This window comes from Amblyomma americanum, chromosome 8 (genome assembly GCF_052857255.1).
Source record: "Amblyomma americanum isolate KBUSLIRL-KWMA chromosome 8, ASM5285725v1, whole genome shotgun sequence".
NCBI classification, from domain to species: Eukaryota; Metazoa; Arthropoda; class Arachnida; order Ixodida; family Ixodidae; genus Amblyomma; species Amblyomma americanum.
Genome location: NC_135504.1, coordinates 83730637 through 83750261, shown reverse-complemented (window position 1 = coordinate 83750261; position 19625 = coordinate 83730637). Strand labels below are relative to the sequence as shown.

The following is a 19625-nucleotide window of genomic DNA, read 5'->3' as shown; positions in this document are numbered from 1 at the left end:
CGTGTACACAAGACGAGGAAATCACAAGGATGACGCTGGAGTGTGGAGCGTCGTCCTTGTGATGTCGCTGTGTTGTGTACACGGACTGTTCCGTTGGTTTTTACAATTGATACCAAGCAGCAACTGGCCCAACAAGGTACTACAACACATACCATGCGTTAAAAAATGACCCAATGAGCTACGTGATGTGGATCTTGCGTTGTATAATAGAGCGTGCTGCAAAGATGTTGACATCAACGACAAAGGGCAAGTTTGTTGACTATGCAGGGGACAGTGGCTACCCGCTGGAGCCCTGGCAATTAACACTGGTGCCGGGCTATCCAAGTGCTGCGTCTCCAGAGGGGCTGTACAACGCGGCACACGCCTCTATGCGATCAGTGGTTGAGCGTGTCGTATTTGGCCAAGAGTCCAACAGATGGCGGCACCGCCCCATTGCTGTGCTTAACTGCACAGTTCGCGGAGCGCGCGAACATGAATAAAGTCAGTCGTTCACCGGACTCTGTGTTGGCTGTTCGTTCTCTGGCGCTCGCCCGCAACGCGCGGGGCTCGGACATCACAATGGCGACGAGGAACACGTGTTGAACTGTTTGAAGCGTTCCTGTACTTCGGAAATGCCAGGCGTCGGCAAGCTAGGGCCGTTCGACACGCAGACGAACTGGGACGAGTACCGAGAGAGAGCTGTTCAGTACTTTATTGCCAACGATGTGCCGGATGACAAGAAACGAGCTGTCTTGCTCACGTGTTGTGGCCCGGCCACATACACCTTGCTGCGGAATCTGCTGGCGCCCGTGAAGCCGTGCGAGGCAAGTTTGACTACCATTTTTGATGTCCTCGGGAGGCATTTCTCGCCACAGCCGTCGGAAGTTGTTGCCTCATTCAAGTTCAACTCCAGAACACGACAGGCGGGTGAAGCGGCTGCTGACTACTTCGCAGCCCTGAACAAGCTGGCCGATGAATGCGGGTTTGGCACCTTTCGTGAGAGAATGCTGCGCGACCGTATAGTGGCGGGAATTAACGATGAATCGATGCAGAGACGACTGTTGGAGCTGCCGGACTTGACGCTTGACATGGCGAAGAAAACAGTTATCGCGATGGAAGCGGCAAACAAGGATTCGCAAGTGCTTTCAACGGCGCCCGCGCCCTTTGTCGCGCCGACCAACGCTGTGTCACGTGACTCTACGCAGCCGAGGCGAGAAGAAACGGCCATTTTGTGCTTTCGCTGTGGTGGCGGGCATCTGGCGACGCAGTGCCGACATCTAAACAGTGTCTGCCACAACTGTGGGATTAAGGGCCATCTCTCTCGTGTGTGCAAGGGGAGAAAAAATGCGACAAACACCAGGAGAGCGAAAGATGTAGCAAATACCAGGAAAGCGGCGCCGCCGTCTGTGAACAAATCTGTGCATGTCGTGAACGATGCCAGGTGTGATGAAGCCAATGAGCGACCGGATGCGCTTCAGGTATACGAATTGTGGAGTCTGCAAGGCACTGCAGGAGTTACTCAGCCATACCGCGTGGAAGTCGCGGTGAACCGAACTTCGCTGCTAATGGAAGTTGACACGGGAGCAAGTGTATCCGTCGTATCTGGGGACACATTTCACCGAAAGTTTCCGTCGGCACGTCTGAAGCCTTCAACTGTTGTGTTGAAGAGCTACTCAGGTGAACTGTCTCCTGTACTAGGAAGTTTGCCTGTGACTGTTCAGCTGGGGAACCGGAAGTGCGAGGAGGTGTTGTACGTTGTTTCTGGTGATTGCCCGTCCCTCATGGGGCGCAGTTGGATGAAGGGTCTTGGTTTGGAATTCTGCAATGCGAGAGAGCTCAATGCTGTGTCGTCGCTTGAGGATGTACTGGCTGCGTACTCCACTGTTTTTGATGGCAAACTTGGAACTCTCAAGGGCGTGGCTGCCAGGATCACCATTCAAGACAATGCCAAGCCAAGGTTTTTCAAGCCTCGATCTGTACCGTTCGCGATGATCGATCGTGTTAACGAGGAGCTGCTCCGTATGGAACGCGCTGGAGTGCTGCAACCGGTAAGATCATCAGAATGGGCTGCACCCATTGTGCCTATTCTCAAGCGCAACGGACAGATTCGAATCTGTGGTGATTTCAAGGTAACGGTGAATCCTGTGACTGTGCCGGAGAACTATCCGATACCGCGTGTTGAGGATCTATTCGCCAGACTGAGTGGGGGTGAGAAGTTCTCCAAGCTCGACCTCAAGGATGCCTACTTGCAAGTGGAGCTGGACGAGGCGTCCTCGAAACTGCTGACCGTCAACACGCCAAGGGGGCTGTACCAATACACACGCCTGCCTTTCGGCGTAACCTCAGCACCGTCGATTTTCCAGAGGGAGATGGACAACTTGATGCGCGGTCTACCACACGTGGTCATGTACTTCGATGACATCCTGGTGACTGGGCGCAATGATAAGGATCACCTTCAGAACTTGTGCCGAGTACTGCATCGCTTGAAGGAAGCCGGTCTGAAGCTGAAGCTTGACAAGTGCACCTTCATGGGTTCAAAAGTGGAATACCTGGGCCACGTTGTCACGTCGGCTGGTTTCCATCCTAACCCTGAAAAGACTGAGGCTGTGCTGAAGGCCCCCAAGCCTAGCGATGTGAAGTCACTGCAAAGTTATTTGGGACTGGTAAATTTCTACCGGCGATTCCTGCCAAATCTGTCTGCTGTTCTTCATCCACTGAATCAATTACTTGGAGCCAAGACACCGTGGATGTGGGGTGCTGACCAGGAACGCGCGTTTAGGGAAAGCAAGGAGTTGCTGGTGTCTGCTGCGGTTTTGGCACACTACAACCCTAGGAAAACATTGGTGCTGATTTGCGATGCATCACCGTATGGAGTGGGGGCTGTGCTGGCTCACCGTGAGGACACGGGCGCTGAGCGTCCGATCGCTTTTGCATCAAGAAGTCTCACATCAGCTGAGCGCAACTATAGTCACTTGGATAAAGAGGCACTTGCCCTGGTGTTTGGAGTGACCAAGTTTCGGCAATATGTCTGGGGCAGAGAGTTTGAGGCGGTCACCGACCACAAGCCTTTGCTAGGCCTGCTCTCCGCTGACAAACCCGTGCCAGAGACGTGCTCTCCTCGAGTGCTGCGCTGGTCACTGATGCTGGCCGCTTATAACTACAAGCTTAAGTACAGACCCGGAGCCAGCATCGCCAGCGCTGACTGCTTGAGTCGGCTGCCACTGCCTACTTCGGAACACACTGTTGAGCGGCCAGCTGAAGTATTCATGCTTGAGGCTGTTTACCCCAGGGTTTTGGTGGCGTCTGTTGTGGCGGAAGCCACTTCCAAAGACCCTGTGTTAGCAAAGGTTCGCGAGGCACTGTGGGCTGGAACAGAGCTGCGGGATCCTGTGCTAAAGCCATATGCCAATCGCACAACGCAAATGAGCGTCCAAGAAAATTGCATCCTGCTGGGTTCGCGAGTGGTTATTCCTAGTACACTGCAACCTCAAGTGCTGCGTCTACTCCATGAAGGCCACCCTGGAATTTCAAAAATGAAGGCAGTTGCTCGAAGCCATGTGTGGTGGTCGACCCTGGATGAAGACATTACGAATATGGTGCGTGGATGCCGTGTGTGTCAGGAGAACCAGAGAACTGCGCGGCCAGTAGCTATGACGCCATGGCCGTATCCCGAGAAGCCGTGGTCCCGAATTCACATCGACTTTGCTGGACCTCTCAAGAATCGCTACTTGCTGATCGTGACGGATGCTTTTTCAAAATGGATAGAAGTTGTTCCTGTGACCACACCATCAGCAGATGCCACGATTCCATGCCTACGGACTATGTTTGCTGCCCATGGTTTGCCAGACGTGATTGTGTCGGATAATGGGCCAGCATTCGTGAGTGCCTCGTTCAGGGAATTCCTTCAGCGCAATGGCATAAAGCATGTGCTGACGCCACCGTATCACCCGGCATCAAATGGTGCTGCGGAGCGTGCAGTGCAAACTATCAAGGCAAAGCTGAAGAAAGCAGTGGGTGGAAGCTTCGACTGTCAGCTAGCCCGCGTCCTGCTGAACTACAGGTCAACGCCGCACGAGACTACTGGGTGCTCCCCGGCTGAGTTGATGATGGGGCGCAAGCTGAAGGCAGCTTTGACCCTACTGCGGCCTGACATGAGGTCCACAGTTCTTACAAGGCAGCTAAAGCAGAAAGTTGCGCACGAGCAGCATGCCCATCGGACGCCGCTTGTGCAGCCAGGGGATTCTGTATATGCACGAAACTTTCGAGATGGTCCACCCTGGTTTCCTGCAATGGTGACTGCTACATCGGGCGACCACATCGCCGATGTCACATTGCCTGATGGTCGGTCCTGGAGGCGACATCAAGAACATCTGCGACACGATTTCTCCGCAACCGAAGTGTCTCCGCCGGCTGCAGCAAAACATCAAGTCGGTACACGTGATGTGAGTGCAGATGACCAACAGACCTCTGCCATGCAATCACACCTGAATGCCGGCAGCGAGGACGGATCTGTACAGCACGAGGCTCCACCAAGGGATAATTCAGCACTGGGTGTGCCGGTTGATCCAGAGCTTCCCAAGTGTGAGCCGCAAACACCACCGTTGCGAAGAAGCTCAAGAGCAAGACGGCCCAATGTACGCTATTCGCCTTGAGGCCTGTTCACGTTACCTTCTTTGTGTGGGTGGGGAGGGGTGTCGTATTTGGCCAAGAGTCCAACAGATGGCGGCACCGCCCCATTGCTGTGCTTAACTGCACAGTTCGCGGAGCGCGCGAACATGAATAAAGTCAGTCGTTCACCGGACTCTGTGTTGGCTGTTCGTTCTCTGGCGCTCGCCCGCAACGCGCGGGGCTCGGACATCACAGAGCGCGCCATTGGCGTGGTCAAGAGCCGCTTCCGGTGCCTGCAAAGGTACCGGACGCTCCACTACGAACTGGAGCGAGCGGCTTTTATCGTTGCAGTGTGTGCCGCGCTGCACAACCTCTGTTTGGATGACCCCATTCCAGCAGATGAGGAAGATGCAGCTGATCTGGATGACAACGGGCCGCCTCTGCCAGACAGCTACTTGCGAGGCACAGGAACTCGCCTGATGTACCTGCGGGGTGCAGCCACGAGGAACAGAGGTATCAACCTGTTCCAACGAACACGTCGCCAGAGGCTGGACTACCTCCACATGGTACGTCGGCGGTTTCGGCGTCGGTCTCACCCACCGCAGTAGCCAACGCCACCTTCCACTTTTTGCCTTCGTGTGCCTGGAAGCCTCCCGTGCCAAGGAAACAAGTGCTCACACCAGCTTCCGTTTCACGGATAGTGCACTTGCCAGTATACCTCCCAATTCTTCAGCAGTATGTCACACACTTACTGCACAGTCTCCTTCCCGAGTCGAATGAAGTGTCAAAATAGCTTGTCCGACAAGTGAAAAGTGTCATCGTGTACCCTCCTTCGTCGTTGCTAGTGCCAACCCACCTGCCTCGTCGCTACAGTCACCTTGCGGGCCCTGGAAGTGTTGCATGTAAGCGGCACGTGTGTGTGCGTCAGTGCAACAAGGCAAACCCACCTGCATCTCCACTGCCATCACAATGAAGCTTGGAACAGTTGCTTGCGATCGCCACCAATGTATGTGTGCATGTGTGAGTCACTGCATAAATTGAAGTGTTTTGAGTGAACAAGATAATAAATGCCCGTGGTGTCATTTGAAAATGAAAGGGCACGTGAACACTTTTTTTTTCTATCACTTGTATGCTTCGTGCACTTAAAACCAGTACGGCGCTGCATGGCGCCCATTTGGAACATGCAGTGGCGCCCGTACTGCATGCAATAAAATGGTCGCTGAATTACCGCACTCATCCTTACCACGTTACACACAACTTGAGCCACACAGAGACGGGAAAGAAAGAACAGTTGATTACTGCCTGAAAGTTTACACGGTGGTAAGTATCATAGCCCTGGAACTTCCTGCATAAGCAGAAAAGCCACACGCGACATCGCAGTGCTAAAACATGGTGCACAACTGCAGCAACGTGCAACTGTTGTATGGGACAGTCGTCTTCATAAATTTAGCAGTAGCAAAACATGTGCAGTGCACGAAGCATTTACATATCACAGATGATGCAGCATGTATGTGTGACTAGTTCAGTTCCATATTTTTTGCATTGCCACATCCCGGCCATAACAGGCGCATTTACATGTAGGGGAAATGCAGACTGCACCAGTGTGCTGAGTGATGTCAGTGCACATCAGCCTTAATCCGCATCCCTGATAGGCAACGAGTTCCTGCGAGATGTTAGAACCTACAAAACAAACAAGAAATTGTTATACCTGTAAATCGCAGTGTAAACATCACAGTTCTAGGGGTACACATCAAATGTTCGCCTATCACGAATAGAGAAAACATGAGGACAACAGCGTTGCATATACAACACCTTATACACTTTTGATAAGGCACGGGAAAGAGGAAAGCACACAAATACACAACGAAACTTCTGCACCCGGCAGAATGAAACTAGAACAATAGGATTACAAAGCAGCTTCTGCAACTGGCAGAAGCTACTAGGAGAAAGTAAAAAACAACATATGTGTGCAGTGCCTGCGCCTGGCAGAAGGTGGAAAAAATAAACTACAAACAAAACTTTTGTGCTTTTCAGCAGTAGAAAGTAAAAAAATCGCCGAAAAAACACATTTAGGATGACTGTCCCGGCGGCTGAGTATTGTCGCGGAGCAGCAGGGTGAGCATCCCGACACAGTCCGCCAGCATCTGGTGTTCGGCCGAGTCCTGTCCCCGTGACTCCGCGACAACAGCCGCCATCTGCTGCGTTGCTGCGGTCTGCAGCTGCTGCACCAGTCATGGCGACGGTTTGGGCTGCCGCTGGTGCAAGTGCTGCTGCCTGGCTCTGCAAAGAGAAGGACCTTCAACTGCAAACTTCTACCGCAAATAATTTGAAAGGGCTGCTGGTTTCACTTCCATGATACACAATACACATTGTGATATGTAGGACCAATTCCCACAAGACATGGTCGTGTACACGTCAATCTGACATGTTCAACACAAAATGTTCATACATTATGCTATAGTTATGCGCATATTTAGGTATGTTTTGACTGTATATACTTGACTGTTGCTTTCAATGAGGCGATTCACAGTGCCGAGCAGCTGCTGGTGGAACTCAGCGTCCTGCCGGTTGCAAGCCTCCAACAGGTCAGCAGTGCGCCGAGTTTCCGCCAGCAGCTGCTCCACAGCTGCGTCTTCAGCGCGCCTGCGCCTCTTTGGCGGGCGCCCACCTTGTCGGCTTGTGCCTGGCTGTGGCTGCTGGGGGGCTGTCAGAGGGGAACCTGCAATCATCATTTAAGGCAGTGTGCTGTGCAGTAAGCAAACTGATGTGTACAATCTTTGACAGCAGTATGGACGCGAAGACAGGTAAAGAGCCCCATGCAAAAGCGGACGCTGTTAGTGCTGTAACAAACGCAACATTGTAGAAACATATACGATGCGTGCATGCAGCAACAAAGAGGTGGCATCACAATCGCCACTGCACGGGGACAAAACTTGCATGAGCTGCAAATGTGTGATGAGCACAACAGTTTTGTGGCCACTGCCAATTGATTGATTGTGGTTGCACATCTTGACCTGCAAATCATGCAATTTTCAAGCAGCTTCCAATGCGGGTACTGTGGAGGGTACATATTAGCAGGTCGACTCACCGACTACGCTGCTCAGTTCCTCACCGAGGAGCTCTCCCAGCAGCACACTGTCGACGCCGCTGCTGTCGTCTGTATAAAAGCGTTGCAACACAACTTCTCAGTGGACAGTTTCTGCAAAGCGTGCTGTGCATCACAGTGAAATGCATGGATACTTTATCCGAGGTGAAACGAGGACAAGCACATCCCTAAGAACAGATCAAAACCAATAAAAACAAATCTTGCGCTTGCAACCTCCATTTTCTGCGTTCCCACTACAGCAAACCGACACATGACCTCAACATTATGCAGAACTCACAAGCCGTACAGGCGATTGGTGAAATGGTTTACGTACCTGACATTGCTGCCAACTGCACCGATGATGGTGCAGCTGCCGCTAGTGAGGCTGGTGGTGGTGGTGGCAGTGGTGGTGATGGTGCTGCTGCTGGGGGTGATGGTGGTGGCACTGGAGGTGGTGCTGCGGCTGCTCCTGCAGGAGGCTGGGGCTGTAAGAAGGTAAACCATCGCACGCTTATACATGAATGTCCCGAAGTTCACCTAGTAGGCTCATTGTTTACAGCACATGAGCCTGTGAAAGTCAAGAATCCCTCATTATAAGTAAGTAGGAAACGGTGAAATTCTTTATAACCTAACTACGATTATCACTGCTAATGCACCTGTGGCCTGACAATGAGGAAAAAGTCCTCCCCCACACCCTCGGCGCTGGCCAACCCCAGAAGGTGCATCACACGGCCTCCGGAACCCGGCAGCTGACCACCTCCAGTGCCACTGCGATGGAATGCGGAGATGCAGGTTAATGCGGCATTCCATGGACTAACAGTGTTGAGAGGCTCACCCTTGGCCGGCCCGCAGATGGGCCAGTTCCGCCCTTTTGCGGCAGCAGATTTGACGCCAAGACTGCCGCCAATGCTCCGCTGTCTTGACAGCCGGGCCCGCGCGGTTCAGCGCTTCGGTAATCTCATCCCAGAGCGTGCGCCTCCGGGCCGCCGTCAACGACCGCGATAGCTCCGTCGAGGCCCGTGCCAAGAAGGAATGCTGCTCGAGAAAATCGAGCAGCATCTCCTCTTGGACAGTGGACATGCGGGGTCCCTTCAGCGCCATCGCAGACTAGATTTCCCGCCTATTCTCGGCGATATCAAATACTTACTCACGGAATAGTGGGCAGTTCTTTCTGTAAACAACGCTAGAGTCGGGTATACAAAGCTTGGGGTCAGGTCAGTCGCTTTGCTAGAGAGATTTTGTGCATGCGCTGCATTCTAACTAGTTATTGCCGCGGTTGCCGCTTTAATGCGGGATTTTAGAGATCGGTCCGGAAACAAGCAAGGACGAGAAGTGCAGTTAGTATTGTCCCACAATCCGTGTTGCTCTTCCTTGTTCGTTCCCGCGGTCGTTTTCCTTACTTAGTCATCTCTGTGCCGCAATTTTGTATACATATCAACAAAACACAAATATGCGCACATAAAACTATTTTTTCCCAGCAAATCGCACTTCGTGGTCATCTTCTATTTCCTGAGGGAAAAGACACAGACAACCACATATTACACACTGCAACACTCTACCCTTTCACACTTCTGTCATCGATTGTAAGCGCCGACCAACCCAAGACTCATTTCAAGCAGTTGTCTTCGTCGATTTCGTTCCATGCGCTTCTTGCAAGTTCGCTCGGTAGTCACGCAGCCTTCACTGCATTCGTTGAAATTTTTCTGCACACTTAGGACAACCGCACAGTAGCTTGATTTCAGACGCCGCGTAGAAAACAATAACACGGCGTGAAACAGCTGCTTTAGTGCAAAGCGGCCTTTTTACTGCCGTCAGCACACCCCCGTGGCACCGAAAATTACCCACCAGTCAATTTAATAGCACAACTTCTAACGCTTTTTGTTTTGCTTAATATTTTCGAACTTTAAACACAATGTTTTGACAAAATAAAATATTTATTTTCATCGTCGCCTATTTCTTATTTTTTTTACAAAAATCAAGCAGACGGTGCCTTGACTGCTTTTGGGGCATCGCCCTGCTGTAATTGGCTGATTCCTCGTTGCGTCACGTGGTGACGTCTCATCGTGACGTCATTTGACGTCACTGTCAATAACTTGCGACAGAATTTGTCACATTTGCGTAATCTAGCCCCAGCTTAGTTTCAGCTGTGCAAGTTGGTTTATTTCTCGTGCATATTGCTGTTCAGAAAGGTATCGCGAATCATTTCGTTTTTAATCTTGTAACCTCCCTGCATTTACGTTCGTCTTTCTCTCTCTCTAATCTTGTAAGTCGCATGCTTTAAAGTAAATAAACAAAAATGAGTTGTCGTGCTTCGAGTTTCTTGCAAGAACGTTGCCTGAATTCGCAACAATGATCCGAAGTGACTCGTTTGAGGGGCAGATTCTGACGTCCGCACGAGATCGGAAATTACATTGTGTAACCGTTTTTTTTATCAGTGGTTAAGATCTCTCCCAGAACATCACTGAAATATCTTTTGCTTGGCTTTGAGCTTTTTATTATGCGCTAAAAAATGCCCAGTATGAAAAAGTGATGAAATTTGTAGAGCACAGAGGCCGTGTGAGTTTTTGTTGTTCAAATATGGGATTATGTCTGTTGCTTGCACAGTTAATAGCCAGGATAAATGCTTGAACGGCCTTTACCACTTGTTGATATGCACATGAACCCACTTCCCTATTTTGACTGCTGCTATAAAATGTTCACAGATTCATCTTAAAGACAGCCGGGAGACATAACACAGGAGAAGAGATGAGCACAAGACGGCGGCTGAACTGAAATTTTTTGAAAGCGGCAAAAGGAGACTTGCAAAGACATGTGCACGCACAAAACCCCAAAGCAGTGAAAGGGCAAAAAACAATCAAAAGTCACTGGTGCACTTGTGAACCATCTAAAACAAATTCCTTATGGTGAAGGTTCGCTGCCAGCTTAGCCGTACACGTGTGCTTAGCTTTACCGATGTAGTAAGCCGCAGCTATCTCCCGACAGGTTTCTTTATCACTTCCATAAACCACTGATGTGTCGTGGAAATCAGGTGTGCAAACAGGCAGGTCGTCCTCCGATTTGCATTCACGAGATTGAAAGTGCAATGTCAGATTAGAGTTCGTCTTCCCGCCTATAGACAAGTGTTCAGTCAAGCGCACATTCAGACGCCTGTCTGCCCGTAGCAATTTTGGCCGCGAGGCAGCGAAACGCAATAAACCACATTACTTCTGTGCCGCCGCGGTGCATCAGTGGTTATGGCGTTCGGCTGCTGACCCGAAAGACGCGGGCTTGATCCCGGCTGCGGCGGTCAAATTTCGATGGAGGGGAAATTCTAGAGGCCCGTGCACTGTGCGATATCAGTGCACGCTAAAGAACCCCAGGTAATCGAAATTTCCGGAGCCCTCCACTATGGCATCCCTGATAGCCTGACTCGCTTTGGGACATTAAACCCCATAAACCATAAACTGCATTATTTTTGCAATTGGTGAACCTTGTTCTATTTGACACTGTGCGCTAAGGCCGATTACCCATAGTTTTATCAAGCCACCTTTTAATGATGGTGCAATGGCCTCCTAGCTTGCTCTTAGCTGTGATGACAACAGCAACATCATTCTTTGCCACGACTTCCTTGAGACTGTGCAAAATGCTGCGGAGGTAAGGTATAGCGGCCAACTTTTTGCGCGACGCCACTACGTCAGCATCATGCGAGTGAAGGTTTCTTACCCTCAAGCGAGTGAAAACATGCTCTGACAGGCGAGCGAGACGGGCAATTGGGAACCCAGTTGCCATTAGCTTGAAAGCCTGCTCCGAGAATGCGTCCTCAGCACGGTGATGGCATTACTTACATCAAGTGGATGTGATACACGCGATTACCAACCTGTCCTTCATGAGCCCCGAGTGGTCCGACTCATAGCTAAGAAGAGGCTTCCCCGATCTCGCGCTGTAGCCCCAACACACGCGGTCGTCCGCAAAGTGCAGGTCTAAATCGGTCAGTACAAACTGAATCTGTGCCACCTGACCCAGTCGTCAGCCTTGCTGTTGTCACATCATCTTCCGGAGTTTTATGCGAACTTGTAAAGAGGTGATAAGTGATAACGTTTTGGCCATGCTCACTAGGTAGCAGCGCAGGTTCTAAAAATGGCTGAGAAACAGCTTCCTGTAATGGCTGTCTGCCAGCAATTGTGTTGTTTCTACTGCATTGAACAAATTTTCGTCACCAGGTCTCAGGAGGAAGCAGTTCTGTTTGGTTAAGTATGAATTACCTTAATTTGTGGATTATGTAGAGATATATTTCCGTGTTTTGGCAGGTTAAGTGTTGACTGTTTTTTATTACAGTTTCTAGGGCAAAATATCATGTTTGGTCTAAACATGGAGATGTACTTCTCTATGCTAATCAGCCTGTGGCGCCTAGTGAAAGGGAATATTTTGCAGTTTCTCTGATGCGGATATATTTCTTAAATACAGTTTTATGAATTTCTCAGCACATATTTTCACTCTGTGAATGCAAGCCATTGAGACGTGTTTGCACAAGATGTATACAGCAATGTAGGCCGCTTTGAGCCTCACTACGAACTAATTCCTAATTCTCTGCTTACTGCCTTTCCAGAAAGTTCCTTCTCCTGGACCAGTTTCATGTCAATCTTTTTTTCCGTCTCCTATGCCTTCTCTATCACGGTGGAGAGGACGGGAAAGGAATCCATCATTCAGCACATTTGCAGCACCAGAGTGCCAGCCCACCTTCTTGGTGCACTACCGATGTATGTGTTTATGAACTTTAACTTGTAAAAAAAGCATTCACCTCTGAGTTCTGCATTGCTGCAGATTTTCAAAAAGCTGGTGGATGCATACGATATAAAGCAGGCCAGAAGATTAGACATTTAAAAGCAATATGGTGTAGAAAAAGCAAACTCTAAATGTGGCCCCATACTCTAATCACACGCTGTGATAAAAAATTAGTCAAGTATGATGTCGGCATAAGAAACTCACTGCAAGTTTTGGGACAGACATCACAAGTTAAAGGAGTATAGACATCTAATTTTGGTGGCATATTTTTTCTCTAGCAGAAGACAGCACTAGACATGAATCGCCATGTGATATTTGCCTAGGATTGCTATATAATTTATAATCGAATTTTTTTCGGTCATGTTTCGGTTTCAACAGCTGAACGATGGCTGGGACGTCAAAGAGTGCTTTTGTGTCACTTGAGGCATGGAAAAACATCCATATAATTGCTGCTTCATAGTTTTAGTTTACTGCAGTGCTGAAGCCAGCCTTCCTCAAAAGCCGGACTGACAGCAAATGTGGAAGCAGCGATTGTATTGCAGTTTTTTCATGCCTCACGTGACATAACACCACCCTTTGGTGTCACAGTCGTCATTCGGCTGTTTAAACCAAAACAGCGCGAGAAAAAATTTTGGTTATGAATTATATAGCAGCCGTATGAGAATACCAGGTGGTAATTCATGTATAATGATGCCTTACGCATCATTACAAGCAAGGAAACAGGCACCCAAAAGTTAGGTCTTTATACTCCTTTAAAGAGAATCCAGTTCTTATTCAGCTTCTGCGGTTACATAAGCACTGATGCCATCATACTTGCTTGCAAAGTGCGGATTTTAAACAACAAAGATGGTCTAAGTACAGCTGTGATTGAAAAGGCACCACTCATTGATTAGGACGGTTATCAAAATCTCATGCCCAAGTCTATCTTGGCAACAGGTGTGATTAGGGGCTGAGTGTCACTGGGAGGCATGACTTTGAATTATGTTCGTGCTACCTTCATGACGCAGGAAATGGGCAGAAGAAAAATTACCATATTAATTACTGTGTGGTCGTCAATGTGGTTGGTTGAATTGAGGCATAATTCTGAATTAAATTTAAACCTTTCAGAAGCAAATCAAAGAGTAGCGAAACACACAAGGCACATGTGACTGATAACACGTTGCTGATCCTATATTGCCTCATATTCTTTGTGCTGACAGTCTAACTCCTGATTCTGATCTACAGCATGTTTCGCAATTAAATGCGCCCCATAGAATGCACCTCACAGCTTAATCAGTGAATTGTTCGAGCTCAAATATCGCACAGACATGGCGTTTGGTAAGCAGAATTATTTTATACCATGTTTGTTTGGGGTACTTGCCTGACTTAATAAGGAAACGTCAGATATTCTCACCATCTTCTGCGGTGATGATGAAACTAAACAGGCTGCTTTCTCAGTGCTTGCACCGCTGGCGCCATCTCATTGGTCAGCCGTGGAGATTCAGCAAGTTCGAATGTGGATTCATATCCACCCACGCACGCTCTGAACTATGCATGGAACGTACTACGTGCACTTTTCTTTGACTCTCTCTCTCTCTGCTCTTCACTTCCATCATCTCTTCCTCCCACTGGTGTAGTTCAGGCATGATGCAGTGTGATGCAGTTTAAGGGGACTTCACTACTCCCTTACTCTATTTACTTTTTATCCCTATATTACGAATGTGACTCCTGCTATCTTATGATCAAGTCTGAAGCACTATGGCATTCTGTTGGCAGCTAAAAGAAGCTAAGTTGTGAGCTTTGCGGATTATATTAGTGCTTAAAAGAAGATTGCTTCTTTGGCTTTCAGCTTTGGGTTCTGCCTGTTGTTTCATATTCCTTTTCCTCTGCTCATCTTGAATAGCTTCTTCAGCTTCGGTTGTTTTGCCTTCGAGACTATCAAATGGTGTCTAAAGTGGTTTCTGAACTATTTCCCTGGCCATGATCAAACCAAGCTGCAAACATAGTCATATGTGTCCAAGTGGTGTGTGCAATGAAGTCAACATTCTTGGCTGTTGACTCAGGACATGATGCTACTCTATCAATCAATCAACCTTTATTTCAGTTTGTACATGCAAACTGGGGATGGTGAGAAAAAAGCAGTAAATGATACACCGCTTGACGGGCCTCACCACCCTTACAAGTCAGCAGTTGGCACGAGGCAAAAACAACCACTGCTAAAAAGTGAATACAAGTGCACTTATGAAGAGCAAGGTTGACCAAAACATATCTTGTAATTGGCAGCAATAATTATTAGCAAAGGACAGTGAGGCTATAACACAGAGCGGCATAGTACACGCAGATGCTTGGCATAGTGTTGATGTAAGGTTATTAACATGTGCATCCCATGTCATCGTACTCCTGAACGTCACACCCAATGATTTAAAGGTGTCCACATACTCGATTACACTGCCATTGAGGTATAGCGAGGCGTGGAGAAATACTTGGTTTCTTTTAGGAAGGAAGAGTACTGCTTTAGTTTTCTCTTTATCTTTAGTCAGTCAACTGATGGCCATGTGGCAAGTGATAAGAGCGTATGGTTTGCGGTATCTACAAAGCGGTGTACATCATTGGAAGAAAATAATAGGCTGGTGTAGTCGGCATATATAATATATTTTGCATGGTTACTGATGTTAGGGATATCATTTATATATATATTGAACAGTAGTGGCACCAAAATGCTACCCTGAGGGGTGCCATTCTAAATTCTTGGAATCTGTGAAAAGGAATGATTAATCACCACACATTCAGACCGTGAACTCAGATGAGATTTAATTAGGCTTAGAGCATGCCCGCATAAGCCGTAGTGCTCCAGTTTTGCATAAAGAACATCGTGATTTAGGCAATTAAAGGCTTTGCTGAAGTCAACAACGATACAGAGAGTTGAAAGCTGTGACTCAAAATTTTTTAATATGTATTCTTTTTGAACCAGTAGTGTGTGCTCCGTAGACCTGTTTTCTGTAAAAACCATATTGACAGTCAGTTATTACGAAATGCTTATGCAGAAAATGTTGAAAACAGATGCGAATTAGCTGTTCTAAACCCTCAGAAAAATACAGAAGTAGACACTGGTCTATAGTTTCCCAACTTGTTTGCATCACCTTTTTTATATATCATGGCTACCCTGGCTAGCTGCATGTCAGTAGGGAATTGAGCTGTCATAAGTGCGGTGTTATATATATAGGTTAGGCATGGCGTAATTATGTCAAGAATATATTTAACTGGTCGGCTCTGTGTGTTGTGTGCATCAAGACTACAGGTCTTTTAATTTTCTGCATATTGCAAAAACTTCTGCTTTGTCCGTTGGTCCAAGGAAGAGGAATGTTTTTGACTTGCCATCTAAAAAATTGGAGATTCCAGCATTAAATTGGCTAGAACCTGCTCCGGAGAAGAATTTATTAAATGTGTTTTCGAGGTGTGAACCTGAGGTTTCTTTACCATCGATTATTAAACTTATCTTCCTGCTGTGTATGTTTCTACTTAGGAGTAAGTTTAAGCGCCTCCATTTATTTTTCTTTGGGGTTGCTAGGAAGCTGGTTATCAAATAAGTTGTTATAATAAGCACCCATAGCTATCTGAATTTCTTTATTTAAATGACTGCGCAATGATTTATACCTGGCTAGTACATCCTAGTCCCTAGTTTTAATGAATTGTGCAAACATCTTGTGTTTCTATTTCACAAGTCGTGTAAGGCGACGGCTCACCCAGGGTTTACGAGCATTCTTGCAAGGTGTTATGTCAACCACAGGGAAGCAGTCATTGTAAAATAAAAGAAAAATTTCAAGGAATTCGTGATAAGTTGCCTGAGCTGTTTTTTCTCTGTATACGGGATCTGAGTTACCTAAAGCAATGCGGCTCCTAAATTGCTCAAGCCTTTCTTGGGAAATAAGTTGCCGCCGAGCTTATGCAATTGCCTTCGTATGGATTTGTTTGTCTTGACGCAATAAAACAGGCAAATGATCACTGATATCTACTGCAATACGGACCAAAAAAGAGTGCATTATGATTATTTGTTACAATAAGGTCTAGCGTGAAAGAACAGGTAGCAGTGATGTGTGTTGGACTACTGATAGCGTTCTGAAAACCAGTCACCTCTAGATGTGTTGAAAGTTTTTTTCTGTGCTGAACTGACTGTGCTTATATCTATGTTAAAATCTCCCACCATACAGGAAAAAAAGGTTTCTGTGTTAAAAAAGAATAATTCGCGCTCAAAGTAGTGGAAAAACGTTGCTATGTTGCCCTAGGGGGGCCGGTAAAGAACAGAAAAAGTTTGGCAGGCCGACTTCACAGTGAACATTTCGATATCACCATTGCAGAAGCAGTGATCAGATAAGAGTTCACAGGCATATTTCTTTTTCACCAGTAGCGCAACACCTCCCCCACGTTTTGTAGTGCGGTTAACATAGAAAAAGAGTTATACCCCTGTATTCTCAGAACATCAGCATCGTGACGATGACATGTTGCGGCTAAACAGATGACATCAAACGATATCGTTAAGCCTGCCAGAAAATGAATCAGTTGATCAGCTTTGTTAACAGCAGATTGCATGTTGAAATGAATTGACATGAACTGCTTATTTTCATCTAGGCCAACATATTTATTAAACTGTGAGGGTGTGTAAAGAGGTGTAGTGCTCAATTCATTTTCCAGAGGCAAGAACAGCTCCTATGTGATGAGTAATGATGTCGCATTACGTCATTTTTAGCAAATCGGCTTGACTACTTATCTGAATGATATCAGAAGTCTCAACATGTACTTCCAGGACGTTTCCTTTTTCCTTGTAATTGCAGCCCCAAGAAGGCATCTGTTGTCAGTTAAAGAAGAAATACACCAGCCAAAAAAGAGAAACGCACAAGGAGAGGACAACACAGTCAGGTGTCAAATGTTCATTGACGTAAATCCCTTGAGCAGGACCAGTGAAACCAATATCAGTAGTTGATAGGGTTGTCTTTTTTTCACTGCCTCAAGAAAACGGTTTCTCTTCGTACGGGCTGTGAATCTGACAACTAGATTAATGTCATTGCTGTTTTTGGTTTTAACGCTGTGCGTGATGTCAATGTCTGCCAAGTCAAGAGGAACGCTGGTGGTTTGTGCGATTTGCAAGGCTATCTTGGCAGCTCTGTCTTTAGCGATGAGTGGCAAGCCCTTTATATCCACATTGTTCAACCGGCTGTATTGCTTCAGTTCAGCAATTCTCCCTTCAGCTTTAGTTAGCATCTCAGTTAGGTCCTTGTTTTCCTTTTTTTCCTTGTTTACATTCCTCCTTTGTCCTCTTGACCTCAGCAGTCAGAGTTTTCACTTCTGATAGAGCATTTTTGAAGTCATCAGCAGCGTCAGAACAAAATGCTATGCCCTGGTTCATTGAGCGTATTTCGACGCGCATTTGCATTTGAAATCTTCAATGGCTTTCATGACATCAGCAGCGGCAGCAGACATCGTCAGCAAAAATCGCAAGACACTCAGTCAGCAGTGGCAAGTAATGGAAAGTTTGGTCGCATATAGGTAAACATCTCGATGCAGGTGCACTCACCTATGAAGCACGAAGTGCGCATGGGAAGCAGTTAATTTCCTGCACAACTTGCCACTGCCGACTGGATGGCAGATCCGATGAGAGGATGCTTATGTAGCCTAGGCAGCACGTGATGTCACAACGGCACCTGTGGCTGGCCGCTCTCGTGGGCGTTGGCAATACGACGCTCTCCCGCACGTGTCTTCTTGCGCAGTTCGCTGGTGCAGTTGCATCAACCCTATGAAGCACAAAGCAGCATGGGAAGCAGTTAGTTTCCTGCACAACGTGCCACTGCCGACTGGATCCATTCATAAGATAAGTTTGCAGAATGTCCTTGCATGCTAAAATTCAGGCACGATGCCGTCCAGCACTAGTGAGGGGCGCTTTTCTAAACTCTAGACTAGGCGAATCAAAGCAGGATGTTAGCTATCGGCTTCACCCTTATTTTCAGCTATGATTCATTTTCCAGCTCTTTCTGCACTTGCTACAGCTTGGCTTTCAGATGCAGATTGATTATTTCTTTAAAAAAAAGTGAAAATAATTTTCCACCCAAACAGTCTATGCAGGCCTAAACAAAACTATATTGTAACACAACTGTTCATTTTATGCAAGCATGTACAAAGTTTTATACTAGGTAAGATTATAGCTGGAAAGTGTAATATCAAAGCACCAGGATTCGCCAGATAAGCACTTGAGGGTAGGGGGAAGGCAGTTTTTTTTTTTTTTCATTTAGCAAAGGTGTGCATATTGCTAGAAACCCAGAATGAAATGACATTGTTACAGGTCACAGACTCCATCTACATGGTTGTGTCAAAGGACATGCTGCCAAGCTCACTTTTCCATTTACCCATTATTATTCAGTGCTATAATAATTACAGTAAACAGTATTCTCCGCAGGTGTGCGTCTGCAGGGTGCAGACATTCCTGAGTTCTGACACCACGGGTTCCCGAGCATCCGCACGGACATCCCCGGAAGGGGATGATGGTGAACAGTGCGTCATTACGGACCCCAGCACCCGCGCTTAGCGGTGCGTGGCATCGCCGTGTCCGGGAAAAGGGGATCCTTTTGGTTGAGCTGATGCCGAGCGCTTGGACCTTTAAGGCCCCTCGGCGGAGGCAAACACCACTTTGGCCCCAGCTTCCTGTAGATGGCACCTCCGGCCTGACCCGACCGAGGGATATCGGCAGTCGCCTTTTCTTATCCTCTCCTCCATCTTTCACTTTCCTACCTTCTTTCTCGCAACTCTCTCCTACTCACTTCTTGGTTTTTCCTTTTTTTTTCTGGCGGCAAGGGTTAATCTTGAGTGGCCAACCACCCTGAGTTGCATCATATTTTGTTGTAGTTTGGGTGTACAGCTGGCGTGTGTAGGCCTTGCGTGCCAGTTCCTGTCCAGTCTCCTTGTTGGGCTCCATGGTAGGTGGCTGGCACTGTGACCAAAAAACTTAATTTCTTATGGCTCTCCCTTTTTCCAAACATGATCGCTCTCTCAAAAGAGGGTGGACCTGCGTAGCAGACTTTTTCCAAAAGCGAAAAAATAACATTTCCCAAATTTCATGTAGTTCATAGCGAAGCAGCGAAAACAAGTAAGGATTATATCCCCCTTTCTGGTCTTAAAATGCGTGATGTATGCCTTGGTCATTGGCTACAAGGTATAAAAAATGGCC

At 47.5% G+C, this 19625-nt stretch overlaps 1 protein-coding gene across 1 annotated transcript in view; it reads right to left on the bottom strand.

Moving 5' to 3' along the window:
- Positions 1-6518: 6518 nt before the first annotated feature.
- The window catches only part of LOC144101964 (uncharacterized), a 31786-nt gene continuing 18679 nt past the window's right edge, over positions 6519-19625 (bottom strand). The window contains exons 9-14 of the mRNA XM_077635206.1: positions 19219-19388; positions 8508-18198; positions 8329-8440; positions 8007-8157; positions 7676-7744; positions 6519-6867 (exon numbers count right to left, since the gene is read on the bottom strand). Of these exons, the coding sequence (XP_077491332.1) occupies positions 6527-6867; positions 7676-7744; positions 8007-8157; positions 8329-8440; positions 8508-8773 (939 nt within the window). The 5' untranslated portion in view covers positions 8774-18198; positions 19219-19388 and the 3' untranslated portion in view covers positions 6519-6526. The remainder of the gene's footprint in view (positions 6868-7675; positions 7745-8006; positions 8158-8328; positions 8441-8507; positions 18199-19218; positions 19389-19625) is intronic.